The 18,655-nt window shown below is 41.4% G+C and overlaps 2 protein-coding genes across 4 annotated transcripts; one reads left to right on the forward strand and one right to left on the reverse strand.

Annotated features, from left to right (window-relative positions):
* Positions 1–1,708: 1,708 nt before the first annotated feature.
* LOC111957762 (protein GUCD1-like) lies at positions 1,709–7,003 on the forward strand. 3 transcript variants are annotated; one of them, XM_023978741.2, is made up of 6 exons: positions 1,709–2,112; positions 2,479–2,599; positions 2,706–2,871; positions 3,319–3,410; positions 3,550–3,791; positions 5,691–7,003. In XM_023978741.2, the coding sequence occupies exons 1-6, from the start codon at positions 2,106–2,108 to the stop codon at positions 5,780–5,782; spliced, it is 720 nt and encodes a 239-aa protein (XP_023834509.1). In that variant the 5' UTR covers positions 1,709–2,105; the 3' UTR covers positions 5,783–7,003. The 3 variants fall into 3 exon arrangements, with proteins under 3 accessions (XP_023834509.1, XP_023834511.1, XP_023834510.1); XM_023978743.2 differs by having other exon boundaries at positions 1,710–1,960; XM_023978742.2 differs by having other exon boundaries at positions 1,712–2,112; positions 2,479–2,563.
* A 353-nt stretch (positions 7,004–7,356) lies between these two features.
* upb1 (ureidopropionase, beta) lies at positions 7,357–16,804 on the reverse strand. The gene is made up of 9 exons (XM_023978744.2): positions 16,602–16,804; positions 14,969–15,140; positions 14,676–14,763; positions 13,937–14,031; positions 13,170–13,328; positions 10,540–10,791; positions 10,228–10,270; positions 8,093–8,247; positions 7,357–7,853 (listed from the first exon to the last, which is right to left on the reverse strand). The coding sequence occupies exons 1-9, from the start codon at positions 16,703–16,705 to the stop codon at positions 7,770–7,772; spliced, it is 1,152 nt and encodes a 383-aa protein (XP_023834512.1). The 5' UTR covers positions 16,706–16,804; the 3' UTR covers positions 7,357–7,769.
* Positions 16,805–18,655: the final 1,851 nt, after the last annotated feature.

The following is an 18,655-nucleotide window of genomic DNA, read 5'->3' on the forward strand; positions in this document are numbered from 1 at the left end:
CAGAGGAAACTGTTGAGCGTGAAAAACCCAACCTAGCAATTCTTGACACAAACCGATGCTCCTGGCACCTACTACCATACCCCGTTCAAAGGCACTTTTGTCTTGCCTATTCACCCTCTGAACAGCATACATACACAATCCATGTCTCAATTGTCTCAAGCCTTAAAAATCTTTCTTCAACCTGTCTCCTCCCATTCATCTACAATGATTGAATTGAATTTAAGAAGTGACATCAATAAAGGATCATAGCTTACACCTGGTCAGTCTATGTCATGGAAAGAGCAGGTGGTCCTAATGTTTTGTACACTCAGTGTATACTCAGTGTATACTCTTGGCTTGCCCTAAAATGGAGGTGCCAAATTACGACTATTAGCAGCTGATTAGGTGAGAAGCTAACTATGTTTTTTTGAGGCAGTTTCCTAATAAGATCATGATGCTACAGGTTAGTATCTCCCCAATCATCATGCAGATTTATTTTAAAATGAGGTGGAAACAATGTTGACTCAACCAGTTTGTGCCCAGTGGGCTGACTCAGCCCATGAGATGAAGAGGATCTTGCATATAATTTGAAACGTATGTTTTACTGTTGATTATCAATTTCACGAAAGTATTGTATTAATTAACTTCATTGTGAATAAAGTATGGTTTTTTGAAAAAATTGCATCTCTCTTCACTTTTTTAATAAACATATTGTTTGTTTGTAGAATGAGCAGCGAAACCCCCCGGAGTGTAAACTGTGAATTTTTAAACTAGAGATGCTCCTGAGTAGAATGGACCCCAATTTCATGCAAAACAGTGTACAGAAAATGGTATATGGTGTAATATGTATGTCCAATATGAAAAAATATTGTATTTAAGCTGATTTGGCATTCTTTAAGGGCTCCACAATGAGCAGCGAAACTCCTCTGGGTGTAAACTAATGGTTTCTAGTGTACACAGACAGTTCTGTTCAGCTAGCTAGTAAGCTAACTAGCTATATGGTTATATTCAGAGAAAACTACAAACAAAACACCACTGTGAAGTATGCAAGAATAACTAAGTTCTTCCGGGTCAAGGATTTTTAGACTCTTCAGCATAACAGTTCCGTTCTGTATGCTTTGTAAATGAATAATTAGGCTAAAACGATGGAAAATGTGCACAAGTATCTATAAATGTTATACTAGTTATGATATAAATAATAATTAAAGTATTTAAATGAGATATTATGTGTTTTATTTCTTTCTTATTTTTTCAAGACTGTCAACAATGTTTCTTTTTTTGTATGTACTCTTGTAATTTATTGCACCATACACAATTTCTGTACGTTGTGTTGCAGTATAAGGGGGGTCTATTTTACTCAGGAGAACTRAGTAAAATARWKWWWMKWWWMWYTATATARWKWWWMKWWWMWYTATTTTACTYAGTTCTCCTGAGTAAAATAGACCCCCCTTATACTGCAACACAACGTACAGAAATTGTGTATGGTGCAATAAATTACAAGAGTACATACAAAAAAAGAAACATTGTTGACAGTCTTGAAAAAATAAGAAAGAAATAAAACACATAATATCTCATTTAAATACTTTAATTATTATTTATATCGTAACTAGTATAACATTTATAGATACTTGTGAACATTTTCCATCGTTTTAGCCTAATTATTCATTTACAAAGCATACAGAACGAAACTGTTATGCTGAAGAGTCTAAAAATCCTTGACCCGGAAGAACTTAGTTATTTATTCTTGCACACTTCACAATGTTGTTTCGTTTGTAGTTTTCTCTGAATATAACCATATAGCTAGTTAGCTTACTAGCTAGCTGAACAGAACTGTCTGTGTACGCTAGAAACCATTCCTCAACCGTTCACATACGTCAAAGCTGTAGCTACCACTTTGAAGGATCTAACAGTTAACTTAGTGAGCGAATCGACCATCAAGTCGACCTACCAGATGTAAATAATGCTAATGTTATCTGTTAGGGTAAGCTAATTTCGTTGCTAGCTAGGCAGTCCAAGCCAACACCCTCATGAGGCAATCCAACTCCGGAGGATTAGCTAGCTACCAACTGTAAACAAGTCTGACTAACTTGGGTTTTGCATCTAGCAGCAAAGAACAATCCAACAGAATGTCAGGTAAATGTAGTTATGTTCTAGCTAGAGAGTGGTTTTGAAATGTAGAGTTTGGTAGTTAACCCCACTTAATTTAGCTAACGTTAGTTAGCTAGCCACCAATGTAAACAGTGGAGCAAAAGCACCCCATCCATTTCATGACGTTGTCACATGTGAATAGTACTTGCTTTCTATATCAGGGGTGCTAAAGGAATTTCCAATCCACGAGAAAAACATTAACTAGCTAGCTAGTTTTGTGAACATGATTTGAATTCATTTAGAGAAGCTTGCCAGAACAGCAAGTAACAGACAGATTTAGGCCCAGTTGAGATCAGTATCTATGATTGTGTACTTCTTTGTAGCAGCCTCATCATATCTTGTTTTTGACAGGTGATGCCATTCTGCTGAATGTACCTGTCATTCGGCAGCTGTACCACTGGGACTGTGGATTAGCCTGCGCAAGAATGGTTTTGAAGTACGGGAACATTTCATCATATACTTTACATACACGGTACACAGACTTGCATGTGTCGGCATTTTAACCACAGTAGATACAGAAAATTGTGACGCTGAAGACCTCATCATGCAAGTGTCACTTTTTGTCCATGATTTGGCAGGTACCTCCACCCTGTAAGTGATGAGGAGTTTCAGGGTGCTTGCTGGGAGCTGAAGCTGACGGAGAGTGTGTGGACAATTGACTTGGCCTACCTCATGTGCCAGCTGGGGGTCAGGTACCGCTTCTGCACTCAGACACTGGGTGTTGACAAGGGCTTCAGGAATCAGGTAACGAGGAAACACTTTGTAGACCATCACAAGAAGTACAATAGTTATAATGTATAAGTATATTTCATTGTCATGTACCCATTAAAAGGAGACCATTGCGCTCTTCAGGAAGTTTGGTTGGTGCATAGAACCTGTGAATTCACACTCAAAAATATGTTGCGTAGCTTTTTTTATTATTTTCATTGCATTAGGGATAATGTACACAGATGTTTCGGCTTTGCAGCATTCTTCAGTGTGTAGAAGAAGGCTGCAAAGCTGAAATGTCCCTGATGAAATTAGTGAAGTAAATAAAACAATTATAAAAATGAAGTAAGCTTTAAGCAACATCTTTTTGAGTGCGGACCCATCACACCTTTTTTGATGTAGCCCACCATAACAAATATCCTTAATTAATTAATTAACCTGAGAGACTTATTATGTGTTTGTGTTTCTTTGATCTTTTTCCAGTCCTTCTACAAAAAGCATTTTGACACTGAGGAAGACAGAGTGAACAAACTCTTCCTAAAGGCTGAGAGCAAGAGTGTCGTGGTGAAACAATGGTTAATTAACTTTGTGAAAAGTAAAGACAAATTGTTCCAAAATTACCAGCTTGTCTGGTTAGTAATAGTTGTTTTTCAGACCTAGAGAGAGAATAACTAACAGATCCCAACTTTCTCCCTTTTTCAATGTCACCTGTAGCTCTGTGACAATTCAGGAAATCCAGGAACATGTTGACCAGAGCCATGTGGCCATAGTGCTGGTCAACGCTGTGGTTCTGGTGTGTGAACTCTGCTCTTCGTCTGTCAAGTACTGCTGTTTCCTGCCTGTGGGCCAGAAGTGCTTCTGCAGGAAGCCAGAATACCAGGGTCACTTCGTGGTGGTGTGCGGCTTCAACCGGAGCAGCGGCTGCATCTTCTACAACAACCCTGCCTACTCAGACCGTGAGTGGTCCCTCTACACATCTCCAACAGTAAACAGGGCCACTGACATACCAGACACATACAGTGGGGAGAACAAGTATTTGATACACTGCCGATTTTGCAGGTTTTCCTACTTACAAAGCATGTAGAGGTCTGTAATTTTTATCATAGGTACACTTCAACTGTGAGAGACGGAATCTAAAACAAAAATCCAGAAAATCACATTGTATGATTTTTAAATAATTAAATTGCATTTATTGCATGACATAAGTATTTGATCACCTACCAACCAGTAAGAATTCCGGCTCTCACAGACCTGTTAGTTTTTCTTTAAGAAGCCCTCCTGTTCTCCACTCATTACCTGTATTAACTGCACCTGTTTGAAACTCGTTACCTGTATAAAAGACACCTGTCCACACACAATCAAACAGATTCCAACCTCTCCACAATGGCAAGACCAGAGAGCTGTGTAAGGACATCAGGGATAAATTGTAGACCTGCACAAGGCTGGGATGGCTACAGGACAATAGGCAAGCAGCTTGGTGAGAAGGAAACAACTGTTGGCGCAATTATTAGAAAATGGAAGAAGTTCAAGATGACGGTCAATCACCCTCGGTCTGGGGCTCCATGCAAGATTTCACCTCGTGGGGCATCAATGATCATGAGGAAGGTGAGGGATCAGCCAGAACTACACGGCAGGACCTGGTCAATGACCTGAAGAGAGCTGGACCACAGTCTCAAAGAAAACCATTAGTAACACACTACGCCGTCAGGATTAAAATCCTGCAGCGCACGCAAGGTCCCCCTGCTTAAGCCATGCATTCCAGGCCTGTCTGAAGTTTGCCAATGACCATCTGGATGATCCAGAGGAGGAATGGGAGAAGGTCATGTGGTCTGATGAGACAAAAATAGAGCTTTTTGGTCTAACTCCACTCGCCGTGTTTGGAGGAAGAAGAAGTATGAGTACAACCCCAAGAAAACCATCCCAACCGTGAAGCATGGAGGTGGAAACATCATTCTTTGGGGATGCTTTTCTGCAAAGGGACAGGACGACTGCACCGTATTGAGGAGGATGGATGGGGCCATGTATCGCGAGATCTTGGCCAACAACCTCCTTCCCTCAGTAAGAGCATTGAAGATGGGTCGTGGCTGGGTCTTCCAGCATGACAACGACACGAAGCACACAGCCATGGCAACTAAGGAGTGGCTCCGTAAGAAGCATCTCAAGGTCCTGGAGTGGCCTAGCCAGTCTCCAGACCTGAACCCAATAGAAAATCTTTGGAGGGAGCTGAAAGTCCGTATTGCCCAGCGACAGCCCGAAACTGAAGGATCTGGAGAAGATCTGTAGGGAGGAGTGGGCCAAAATCCCTGCTCAGTGTGTGCAAACCTAGTCAAGAACTTACAGGAAACGTATGATCTCTGTAATTGCAAACAAAGGTTTCTGTACCAAAATTAAGTTCTGCTTTTCTGATGTATCAAATACTTATGTCATGCAATAAAATGCAAATTAATTACTTAAAAATCATACAATGTGATTTTCTGGATTTTTGTTTTAGATTCCGTCTCTCAYAGTTGAAGTGTACCTATGATAATAATTACAGACCTCTACATGCTTTGTAAGTAGGAAAACCTGCAAAATCGGCAGTGTATCAAATACTTGTTCTCCCCACTGTATATCATTATGTATAAGTGTGGAATAAATCGCATTGTATTTTTGGGCATTGAAGTTCTACATTTAAATGCTTCTTAATAAATTGCACAATAACATTAACACCCACACCTGACCCCTGCATGGTGCATTGTATTAACATGTAACCAGAGGGTGAAAGGTTGACCATGTTCTTGGCAGTAAGCACAGGGAGATTGAGTAAGAGTGAAAATGTCACATTGACAGAAAGCCTTTGGGTGTTTTGCTTGCAGGCGTGTGTTGCACCAGCATTAGTAACTTTGAAGAGGCTCGAATGAGCTACGGGACAGATGAGGATATTCTGTTCATCTTCAAGGAGAGCTGATGGTGTCGGTGCAGATGACGATGCAGATGGTCTCCACATCATCATAGCGTCCCATCCTCACTATGATGACACGACAGTGGGTCTACAGGTCCCTGAACAGGGACTGCTGGTTCCAGCTCTGGCCCAGTGTTGTAGATGGGCCTGGGCTGTCCACTCCAGTGCTAACATGGCTGATTGCTCACAGAACATACAACACCACTCCTACGTCACCACACATAGCCCATGCTAGTCGTCAGTGTCTAAAGGAATAACAGCTGAAGAGATCAACAAAGCAAGTGTGGTTTTTACGTTAGTTGGGGGACAAGCAGATAGATGAAATAGAATAAATGAATTTTGACAGTGTCCCCTTTTGTTTAGTTTGAGTTGATTCTACCAATTGACATTGTGAAATATTTAGCAGTGCAGGCCTATAAATCCTATTCCTATTGCTGAGTGGACAAAATGCCAATGACACTAAAGTTATTTCTAAACTTGGAGACGAGGGCAAAACAATGCACATACAAGGGCTTACGGCAACATGATGCTTTCTTAATGGTTTATTCTGGTGTCATGCTACTTGTCATGCAAGTCTGATGGGCCATGTATAGCTGCTTTCCTCCCCTAAGACTAGCCTAGTCTTATTTTATTAATCGTTTGATTTGTATTAATTGTATTTATTAAGGATCCTCATTAGCTGCTCAGCTACTCTTTCGGGGGGCCAGCAACATTAACGCAGTTATATAACGTTTAAAACAGTACATGACATTACATTTCATAACACTTTACCCAATACATATAGTGTTCCCTCAGTCCACTATCACATATTTACAATACAACATCCATGTGTACGTGTGTGTAGAGTGCGTGTCTTATCATGTGTCTGTGTGTGTGTCTCTTCACAGTCCCCACTGTTCCATAAGGTGTATTTTTATCAGTTTTTTTAATCTGATTCTACTGCTTGCATCAGTTACCTGATGTGGAATAGAGTTCCATGTAGCCATGGCTCTACATAGTACTGTGCGCCTCCCATAGTCTGTTCTTGACTTGGGGAACGTGAAGAGACCTTTGGCATGTCTGTTTGTTAAACTTAACTTATTATTTAGGATTTTCTAATAACAGGGAATAGAGGGAGAAATTGTTTTTGAAGGACTCTGGTAATTAATGTCCATGAAGTTTGTGTGTTGTACTACGATGGCAAACCCATTTGACAAACAAATTTTCTTAATTCAATAGCCTGTTTATGGAACCACATCTGCCCGGCAGGCTTAGATGTCGGCAATCAGGACATCATGTTCAACCTCAGCCAGCTGCTTTGAACAGACTTTGCTCTTGTTGTGTGCACCAGATAATCAGTTAACTTCGTTTTCATCAGAAGGTCCCTTTTCAGGATTGCACTACATGCCTCGATCTCCATGCTCTTTAAGTTTGAAAAAAGAGAGAATGGAGACAGTGTAAAGTCTGAAATACTCAGTACGGGGTATGGATGCTTTGTAGGTTTTTCTTCAGTGTATGACTTAACACTACCGTAAGGTTTTAAAGGAATTCGATCATAAGATGTTTTCTGTTGAAAACCGCAATCAAGTAGAGACAACACATAGAATGACACCTTTATTTAATTCTCATTCAACATTTATTTTTACATTTTGGTATCATGGATGATGTTATTGCACTATGGTATTTGTACCAGCCATAATTATTTATTATTTAATTTATATTTTAACATAAGATATTTTCCCAATCTACTAATTGGGTGGGAAGACAATTTATTCCTGGTTGTGTATTTGTTGTGAGCATGTTAGGTATTAAAATGGCTTTATTTTTTTACAATTCCAATTACCTACTGTAATCAATAAAATAATTTGAGCAAATGGCTGGCTTGATTGGTCTGTTCATACTCTTGATGGCACTAGACATGTCTGCCTCAACAGTGACTTCATGTCCTCATTGAGATACGGTCTACAGTGCAGCACGTCTCCATGTAGAGTTCCCTTCCGGACACATGGATCTTCTACTCCTTGATAATGTTGGGTTTAAAGTCCTGCTTGGTGGCCCTGGTGAGCTCCTCTGCATACTCTCCATACCTCCCAGTCATCTGCAAATAGTTACAGTGCAAACTACTTAATGCAAATGTAATAGACCAGGGTTGTGTTATCGCCTAACTGAAAGCTAGAAAGGTAGACCAGATAGTGATGTCTGTTAGGCAAAAATGCATTTCCAATAAGGACGCAATGAACTGCTATTACTGCCAAAAACATGAGCTGAAATCATGTAAAAGATGGCCCATGCTATGTGCAATTCTTGTGAAATAAGGTTCTTATGAAAGTAGTTCACCTTAAAACTCCATTTGTCACTGATTTGCCTGGTCAGGTTGAGGTCCATTTCGGTCACAAGGAGTCCGTCACGGGTTCTGGACAGGCCTGGTGAGCGGCTGCCATCCGGAGCAGCCACATAGCTTGACCCATAGAAGTACCCGAAATCTTGGTGAGCTATAAAAGAACAAAGACAGGACTCTAGTTGACAATGAGCTTTTCAATAAAACTAGTCAAAGGAATCCCAACTGAATGACAGATGGCTCGTGTCTACCTGGTCAGATTTCACCTACGTGTAACAAGAGTAGGGCAGGACTGCATGTTCAAACTTACACTTTATACATGGGTAATGAAGTCTTTGGATAGGAGTGTGGATATAACGTTCAGAAACATGACACTTGTTGACTTGGCTGCTTTCCCCAGGCCTGTTCTGAGTGTCAACAGCAAACAGACACTTTGCTTTGGGGTGTGGCTCATACAGTGAGGACCAAAAGTATTTGGACAGTGGCACATTTGTTGTTTTGGCTCTGTACTCCAGCACTTTGGATGATACAATGAATATGAGGTTAACGTGCAGACTGTCAGCTTTAATTTGAGGGTATTTTCCTCCATATCGGGTGAACCGTTTAGAAATTACAGCACTCTTTGTACATACACCTCCCATTTTAGGGAACCAAAAGTATTTGGGCAAATTCACTTACACCTAGTATACAAAACATTAAGAAAACCGTCTCTTTTCAAGACAGACTGACCAGGTGAATCAGTCTTGATGTCATTTGTTAAATCCACTTCAAATCAGTGTAGATGAAGGGGAGGAGACAGGTTAAAGAAGTATTTCTAAACCTTGAGACAGGAATTGTGTACAGTCTGTGTGCCATTCAGAGGGTGAATGGGCAGGACAAAATATTTAAGTGCCTTTGAACGGGGTATTGTAGTAGGTGCCAGGCGCACCGGTTTGTGTCGAGAACTGCAACGCTGCTGGGTTTTTCACACTCAACAGTTTCCCGTGTGAATCAAGAATGGTCTTAATGGGAAACAGACGCATCACAAATCCTCAACTGGCAGCTTCATTAAATAGTACCAGCAAAACACTAGTCTCAACGGCAATAGTGAAGAGGCGACTCTGGGATGCTGGCCTTCTAGCCAGAGTTGCAAAGAAAAAGCCATATCTCAGACTGGCCAATAAACAGAAAAGATTAAGATGGGCAAAAGAACAGACACTGGAAAGAGGAACTCTGCCTAGAAGGCCAGCATCCCGGAGTCGCCTCTTCACTGTTGACGTTGAGACTGGTGTTTTGCGGGTACTATTTAATGAAGCAGCCAGTTGAGGACTTGTGAGGCGTCTGTTTCTCAAACTAAACAGTCTAATGTACTTGTCCTCTTGCTCAGTTTTGCCCCCGGGGCCTCCCACTCCTCTTTCTTTTCTGGTTAGGGCCAGTTTGCGCTGTTCTGTGAAGGGAGTAGTACACAGCGTTGTACGAGATCTTCAGTTTCTTGGCAATTTATCGCATGGAATAGCCTTAATTTCTCTGAACAAGAATAGACTGACGAGTTTCAGAAGAAAGTTCTTTGTTTCTGGCCATTTTGAGCCTGTAATCGAACCACAAATGCTGATGCTCCAAATACTCAACTAGTCTAAAAAAGGCCAGTTTTATTGCTCCTTTAAATCAGCACAACAGTTTTCAGCTGTGCTAACATAATTGCAAAAGTGTTTTCTAATGATCAATTAGCCTTTTAAAATGATAAACTTGGATTAGCTAACACAACGTACCATTGGAACACAGGAGTGATGGTTGCTGATAATGGACCTCTGTACGCTAATGAAGATATTCCATGAACAAATGAGGCGTTTCCAGCTACAATAGTCATTAACAACATTAACAATATCTTCACTGTATTTCTGATCATTTTGCTGTTATGTTAATGGGCAAAAAATGTGCCTTTCTTTCAAAAACAAGGACATTTCTACGTGGCCCCAAACTTTTGAACGGTAGTGTACATCCATGTAAAATTCTTGACAGAAAGATGCAGTGGTGAGTTGAAATAAAGATATATATGCATATGACTATATTTTGTCACAGACAGCATAAGGCAGGAGAGGACAAAGTAATATGCATGATATTACGCTGTCCTAAAAAAAGACTAAAAGATTCATACCTTTTTTTCCATCCCCAGAGGTGAACTCATTGTTAAAGTGCTCCTACATAAAACAAGAGATATCCTTGTCAGAAAGAGAATCATGATGGCACATGCATAATGTAATTTACACCAGCTGTGAAGTCTAGCAATGGCATGTATGGCTATACACAATAGAAGGAATACCAGTATACTGTAGATAATTGTACTATGGAGGCAGTAGGGGGCAGCATAAAATAGATGTTACAATGCCTCTAGGACTTGGCTCAATAATAGGTGGTTGTATTAGAGAAAGATGTGCAACAAAATAATCCTGTCTTTGGCGGTACTTACTGTCCCAACACGGTTGATTCCACAGGTGAAGCAGTGGTTTGCTATAGCTGCATTCCTCGCCTCGATTGACCACATGGGCTCACTGAGTCCTCCAACAGTTGCAGAGGGGTTGAAGATGATCTCTGCTCCATTCATGCTGTACATGAACCAGTTGAGAGGGTGATGGCGCCCATAGCAGATGTTCACAGCAATCTTTCCAAACTGGGTCTGAAACACTTTGTGGCCAGTGTTTCCCTCCATGTAATATGTGGACTGAGTTAGGGAGGGAAGAAAAATATGTCAAAGCAAAAGTCTGTGCATATCTGCATCGAGTACAGTATATCTTCCATAAAAACATGTAAGAGGTGAGCATAACAAGGTTACATGTAAGGAAATATAGAAAAAAATTAAAGAAGGTTCAAATAAGTTCTCATAGAAATACAGTAGACCTGTAGAGGTTAAGGAAATTGTTGATACTGTAGATGTCAGTGTAGGACAATAAACATGAGCAATGAACATGTCATACATTCCATGTCATCTGCATGAATATGCAGAATCCATTGACCTGTAAATAGGTTTAGTGGATGACATGACTTATTGAAAATTGCCCGAAATGAGCGTGCACCCATGTCTTCCTAGATACACCATTGTGGGAGCTGGACATTAGGACTTACTGTTTGATAAACAAATAGGACACTATTTGATTAATATGTACATGGTGATCTGCTCAGGACACTTACAGTGCATTTGGAAAGTATTCAGACCCATTGACTTTTTCCACATTTTGTTATGTTACAGCCTTACTCTAAAATGGATTAAATAAAATAGAAATCCTCAGCAATCTACACCCCATAATGAAAAGAAAACAGGTTTTTAGAATTTTTTGCCCCCAAAAAACTGAAATACCTTATTTACATAAGTATTCAGACCCTTTGCTATGAGACTCGAAATTGAGCTCAGGTCCATCCTGTTTGCATTGATCATCCTTGAGATGTTTCTACAACTTCACTGGAGTCCACCTGTGGTAAATTCAATTGATTGGACATGATTTGAAAAGGCACACATCTGTCTATATAAGGTCTCACAGTTGACAGTGCATGTCAGAGCAAAAACCAAGCCATGAGGTCAAAGGAATTGTCCATAGAGCGCAGAGACAGGATTGTGTCGAGGCACAGATCTGGGGAAGGGTACCAAAAAATGTCTGCAGTATTGAAGGTCCCCAAGAACACAGTGGCCTCCAACATTCTTAAATGGAAAAGTTTGGAACCACCAAAATTCTTCCTAGAGCAGGCCGCCCGGCCAAACTGAGCAATCAGGGTAGAAGGGTCTTCGTCAGGGAGGTGACCAAGATCCTGATGGTCACTCTGACAGAGCTCTAGAGTTCTTCTGTGGAGATGGGAGAACCTTCCAGAAGGACAACTATCTCTGCACCACTCCATCAATCAGGCCTTTACGGTAGAGCGGCCAGACGGAAGCCACTCCTCAGTAATAGGCACATGACAGCCCGCTTGGAGTTTGCCAAAAGGCCTCTAAAGACTCTCAGACCATGAAAAACAAGATTCTCTGGTCTGATGAAACCAAAATTGAACTCTTTGGCTTGAATGCCAAATGTCAAGTCTGGAGGAAACTTGGCACAATCCCTACGATGAAGCATGGTGTTGGCAGCATCATGCTGTGGGGATGTTTTCCAGAGGAAGAGACTGGGAGACTAGTCAGGATCAAGGGAAAGATGAACGGAGCAAAGTACAGAGAGATCCTTGATGAAAAACTGCTCCAAAGTGCTCAGGACCTCAGACTGGGGCGAAGGTTCACCTTCCAACAGGACAACAACCCTAAGCACACAGCCAAGACAACGCAGGAGTGACTTTCAGTCTCTGGATGTTCTTGAGTGGCCCAGCCAGAACCCAGACTTGAACCCGAGCGAACATCTCTGGAGAGACCTGAAAATAGCTGTGCAGCAACACTCCCCATCCAACCTGACAGAGCTTGAAAGGATCTGCAGAGAGGAATGGGAGAAACTCCCCAAATACAGGTGTGCCAAGCTTGTAGCATCATACCGGAGAAGACTCGAGGCTGTAATCGCTGCCAAAGGTGCTTCAACAAAGTACTGAGTAAAGGGTATGTTTTTGCTTTGTCATTAGAGGGTATTGTGTGTAGATTGATGAGGGGAAAAAACTATTATCAATTTTAGAATAAGGCTGTAACGTAACAAAATGTGGAAAAAGTCAAGGGGTCTGAATATTTTCCGAAGGCACTGTACATGTACATAACCTTTCAGACATAGAAAGCTCAGCATGTACTGCATGGCAAGTATGGCAGTAAAGTAGGGTAGGAGGTGTGCTGTCCACACATGCAAGAACCCTCTCTGAACCCTGTAATTTAACTAGTGCCAGTGTGCTTTCACTGTTCAATTCCTTGAGGCTCACTGGAAAACCATATTCTGTGAAAGAAGGCACCAGTTCCCTGGTTCATGGATAGGTTGTGGACAGAGGCACAGACCACCATGGGAAGGATACATAGTGCCAGCTGTGAGACATACAGTACTGTATACTGGGTGTTTTGGCACTTTGTGACAAATTGGGCTGTATACATACAATTGTTTATTGATTGTTTGATCGCTGATTAAAAAAAAGATTGATTACTGTACTGACCTCGTTGAAGTCTCCCACTCGGGGAATGTGATTCTTCCTGGTTTTACCCAACACGCTGCCCGAGTTAGAGACCACTACTGCCGTGTTCCACAGAACGTTGTGTACCTCCTCTCGCTCCAAAATGGGCGATATCACTACCATATTGTATTTCTTTGCCAGCTAAAGACAAACAAGAGCAGTTTTAGACATGGGTCATCATACAAAGACACAAGGCTGGAATTGCCCATCTTTATCAGCACACATACAGTATGTGTACATACAGGGATGTATTGTGGACAACAGCACACAGCTACGTGCTGGAATGCTCATCTCAGATGGGAGCTGATGTTTTTTGACATGTTTTAGTCCCCAAGCTGAGCATGAATTCCCACTGCAAACATTTATTATTCAATATTATTACCTTGCGAACTAACCTACAGTACAATCACTCTGTTTCTTAAAACAGTATACATTCAACAATTAGGCCTATATAAATAAATGTTGTAGAATGTGCCTTGTAATGAATCATAATGGAACATTATTTCACATGCTAAATAATACACTAAGGAGCAATGCCAATCTCCAATCTATGCAATGACATTATTAAACTGTTTCATATCTGTTAGTTGCTGTAAAAGGAATTTGTAAAACTTCAGTATAGTTGTGCATACTTACTAACCATACTATTAAATGGCTACTACTCTGACTGTTCTCAGAGTACGAGTCACTAGCAGTATTGCATTAGACATGGTACATTCCTGTACTCTGGATGACCCCTGACCTCTCACCTCTTGGCAGAAGCGGGTAGTGTATCCTTCTTCTGCAGACTCAGCAAATTCTGTCCACGGTTCTTTCTCCCGGGTACAGAAAGCAAAGGGCATAGCTGTGGTGGGGAACAAAGCAGGATCATCTCTAAAAACTCAAGGCAGTAAGAGTAAGGCAAGAGAGCAGTTAAACATCACTTTGGGTGCATATCATAAGTACATCTCTCAGAGGACAGAAAATATGCTCAAACTATTTGTCACATGATCCTTCTTTACACCATGAGAAGCATTTTGGTGCAAACTTCTGTGTACGCTTATCAATGCCGTAAATAGTTGTGGGAATGGGGGTCACCTCCCTTGCGGGACACTTTGGGGTGAGTTTAGTATGTTTCTATACTGGGAGACTCTAAGGAACCAGAGTAATGCACTCCTCATTCACAACACATCAACATGCCATTTAGGAGCCAAAACAAATAAGACAACAGACTGTTTGGTGTGCTGCTGACGTCCCTATGACCAATTAAGGACAAATGAACCTACTGCCGTATACCCAGATCCTATCACCTTGGCTAATCCAATATCACCCTGTTATAATTCCAAATTTCTACAGATACTGTAAAGTGAACAAGCACAATTTGTATCCTATTTAAAGTGGAATTACCGTATTCTCTGTAACAAATTGCACAAAGAAAAGTTTTGGGAAAGCATTGATAAGCTCTAATAGGCTACCCCAGTAAGACCGAGATTTAGTTATGTCACTCACTCCAGGCCTCCTGAAAGCAGACAATGTTGACCCCACACATGGCTGCCACATCCACCATCTCACCAATCCTTTTGTGGAGCGCTGTGATCTGGACAGAGGGATAAACACAGGGATCAGTCACCAAGCCTCATGCATCTTCTCAACACTGCTCATAGCAAGGACTTGAAAGTGCAATTGTCACTTCACATGCATATATAATGAGAAGGAAGAGAGAAAGCCATAGCTTTAAACAATATTGTAGTAGGCTTTGGTTGGTAAAATAAATGGAATCCAAGTAGTCATTCTTCTCTAACCTGATCCAGGACAGGGGCATCAGTGGGCAGGACGATGCGGTTTTGAATGAGGCCCACCCGGACAGTTCTCGGGGTCCTGAGCTGCTCCGTGGAAGCTTCAAACATGTACCCCTGAAGCTCAAAGTCCCACTCCAAAGCTGCCTCCACTGCACATGCTGGTAGAACCAACTTCCTGCAAGAGATTGTCAAATGTGCTGTAAACCTTTTAGTTTCAAGGAGGAAATAACTCAATATGTGGAGAGCCAGAAGGTCAGATAACCCTAATTACCCAGACAAAAATTACTTCATTGACTCTCATCTGGGTTCACAGACCCTCAGCAACACATGTATTGCTAGTAAAACCTACAAACAAGTGCGTTTTTGTGTGATTGTATTAACAGTTGGCTAACTAACAAAATACCAAAACATTGTTTTTGATTTAACTATCCCTTTAATTTGGCCACCGCTGCCAGGGTGCACCAACCATATACTTAAGACTGAGGATTACCCAGTGAAAGGCTCAATACTGCCCCCATCTACAGGCACAAATATGACAGAGGTTGAAAGGACACTGACTGGTCAAAGTCCACTTGATTGTAAATAATTTACTCACTATGCAGAACATCATAGTGAAAAGGAATGATTGGATAGGAAAAATAAAGACAGCAATATTTTCCTATATGTTTCACTTTATAGTAGCAGTGTCAAAATGTGGCCATACATACTGTTCAAGTAGTTATGAAACTTGATCTATTTTCTCTGTTAGCCTACTAGCCAGCAGATCTGACCCGCTTGCTTACAGCTGCACTAGGGTTGGACAGGCTTCCACTGTAGATTAAGACGCCATAGGAGCCAGTGCGAGATATGAGATATGGCTCGGGAAACATACCTCATTCCAGGGATGAGAAATGCATTGCACCCAATGATTTATATATACACTAGATGACTGATAGGTGGTGCTGTGTTGAAGCCACTGTGTCTCCATCTTGGCACCCCAACCATTGTAAAAAATGTTTTGGACGCTATAGAAATGCATTTATTAATGTCTCTATTTGTTTTGTATTATATATGTATTATTTTAAAGACACTTTAATGTATGCTTTTAAAATATATTATGTGATCTAAACATACAAAATAAAAACATTAATATATATATATATACATTTCCTTTAAAGTTGATTTTTTTTAGATTACTAATGTTACTGTCCCAACTACAATAAATAAATACTTAAATACATGTCAATTTAATTTAAATACTGTAAAATTCCATTCATTCCTATTCTCCTACTGGGGAGTGTCACAAAGGAGCTGATTGGCTGACACTGCCATTCCAAAATTACTGCTTTGGTTTCTGCTACCTAGCATGAGGACGAAAAGGAAAGTTTTCCGGAAAAAATAGCAGTCGTTCAATCTTTTCGATGTAACAGTTGGGATAAGTTGACAATTCAGAGTACACCGTCTTTTTCATCACTGGATTGAGGTACGTTTTCCGAGCCATATCTCGTGCCGGCTCCATGTTGTCTTAATCTATACAGGAATCCTGTCTGACCCTAGTGCAGCTATAAGCAAGCGGGTCGGATCTGCTGGCTAGTAACCTACAGACAGGATTTTTTAACCCTGATAATGTTGGGTGCAGAATTCGACAACAACTCACTTGGTTTCTTTTCCAAACAAGATTCGTTTAACTTCTTTCAGTTCCTCATCTGGAATATGTTTCTCCAATGTCTTCTCCAGAGATTCAAACTCAGACCCCGACATTTTGAGGCTCCTTCTGTATAATGTCCAAGCCTTGTGCGTGTTTGTGAATCCGATAGCCTAGTAAACCCACCCCTTCGACTATTGGGCAAAATCTACATAGTTAATTTTGCTGCGGTTATGCAACCAGCCGGATTCCATCACATTTCTCAAGGCCAAATGTCATGCTCAGCACTACAGGAAGTATGCTTTTGACAGGTCTCAGGTGTAGTATCGAACTAGGGTAGGTCTACTGTGTCAACAGAAGTACTGAACAAAAATATAAACACAACATGAAACAATTTCAAAGATTTTATTGAATTACAGTTTATGTAAGGAAATCAGTCAAGTGAAATAAATTCATTAGGCCCTAATCTATGGATCACATGACTGGGAATACAGATACATATTGTAACGACCCTGGGTTTATACGCGCATATATCGATATTGACTCTGCCGCTTGAGCATGCTTTTGGGACACACGGATAGCGCGCTGGACTTCGGGCTAGAAGATCGAGGGTTCGAAGCCTGCTCCCTGCCTTTTTCATTACAATATGTTGGTCAGAGATTTAAAAAAAATAAACGTAGGGGCGTGGATCAGAAAACCAGTCAGTATCTGGTGACCACCATTTGCCTCATGCAGCGCGACACATCTATTTCACGTAGAGTCGATCAAGCTGTTGATTGTGGCCAGTTGACCAACGCCTCTTCAATGGCTGTGCGAAGTTGCTGAATATCAAATCCAAATCAAATTGTATTGGTCACATGCGCCGTATTGGTCACGGATGCTGACGTATAGGAGCAGCGTTCCCTACATCCACGTCACGTTCCAAGTCGCACGTCCATCTTGGAACATGACGTGGATGTAGGGAACGCTGCTCCTATACGTCAGCATCCGTACCGGGTTAATGCAAAGAAAAGGGAGGTAATGAAAAGTGAGGTAGCTTATTTATTACAGAATGACATGGCAAAACCCAGTAACAGCTCCTGGAGTTCCCAATGTATTCTTGTTCCTAAGCCTGACGGTACGTCCCGCTTATGCACGGACTATCGTCGTGTAAATGCAGTTACAAAGTCTGATTATTTTCCTCTACCTCGATTAGATGACTGCATTGATAGAATTGGMTCTGCTGCTTACGTTAGTRAGTTAGATTTGYTAAAAGGTTATTGGYAGGTGCYTCTGACCTCTCGAGCTTCKGACATATCRGCTTTYGTTACGCCTGATAACTTYGTACAATACACTGTGATGCCCTTTGGCATGTGTAATGCACCTGCTACTTTTCAGCGTCTAGTTAACATTGTGTTTGCAGATGTGCCAAATTGTACTGCATACCTTGACGATGTGGTGATACATTCGTCTACTTGGTCTGATCATCTCTCCACTTTGAAAARTGTGTTTCAGCGGTTGGAGAATGCTGCTTTAACACTCAATTTGGCCAAGTGTGAATTTGGGAAGGCTACGGTGACTTACTTAGGGAAACAAGTGGGACGAGGTCAAGTGCGCCCAGTATCTGGCAAGGTGGAGGCAATTGTTGCTTTTCCTGCTCCCACGACTCGACGCCAGTTGCGCAGATTCCTAGGGATGGTAGGGTACTATCGTACATTCTGTAAGAATTTCTCGACGGTAGTAGCTACCCTTTCATCTCTGCTTAGTCCCAAGGTACCATTTAGKTGGTCCAAGGACYGTAACYATGCTTTTGAGTCCGCTAAAGCGCTACTTTGTAGTGCCCCAGTGCTTGCCGCTCCCAACTTTGACAAACCTTTTAAGTTGGAGGTAGACGCTAGTATGGTGGGGGTGGGTGCGGTTCTCTTACAGGAAGATGAAGACCGAGTGGATCGGCCCGTCAGTTTCTTCTCCCGTAAGTTCAACTCGTGTCAGTCAAGGTACTCCACAATTGAACAAGAGACGCTGGCTTTATTGCTAGCCTTACAGTTCTTTGAAGTATATGTGGGATCCAGTGCCATGCCTGTTAT

The sequence above is a fragment of the Salvelinus sp. IW2-2015 genome, linkage group LG33, assembly GCF_002910315.2.
Source record: "Salvelinus sp. IW2-2015 linkage group LG33, ASM291031v2, whole genome shotgun sequence".
NCBI classification, from domain to species: Eukaryota; Metazoa; Chordata; class Actinopteri; order Salmoniformes; family Salmonidae; genus Salvelinus; species Salvelinus sp. IW2-2015.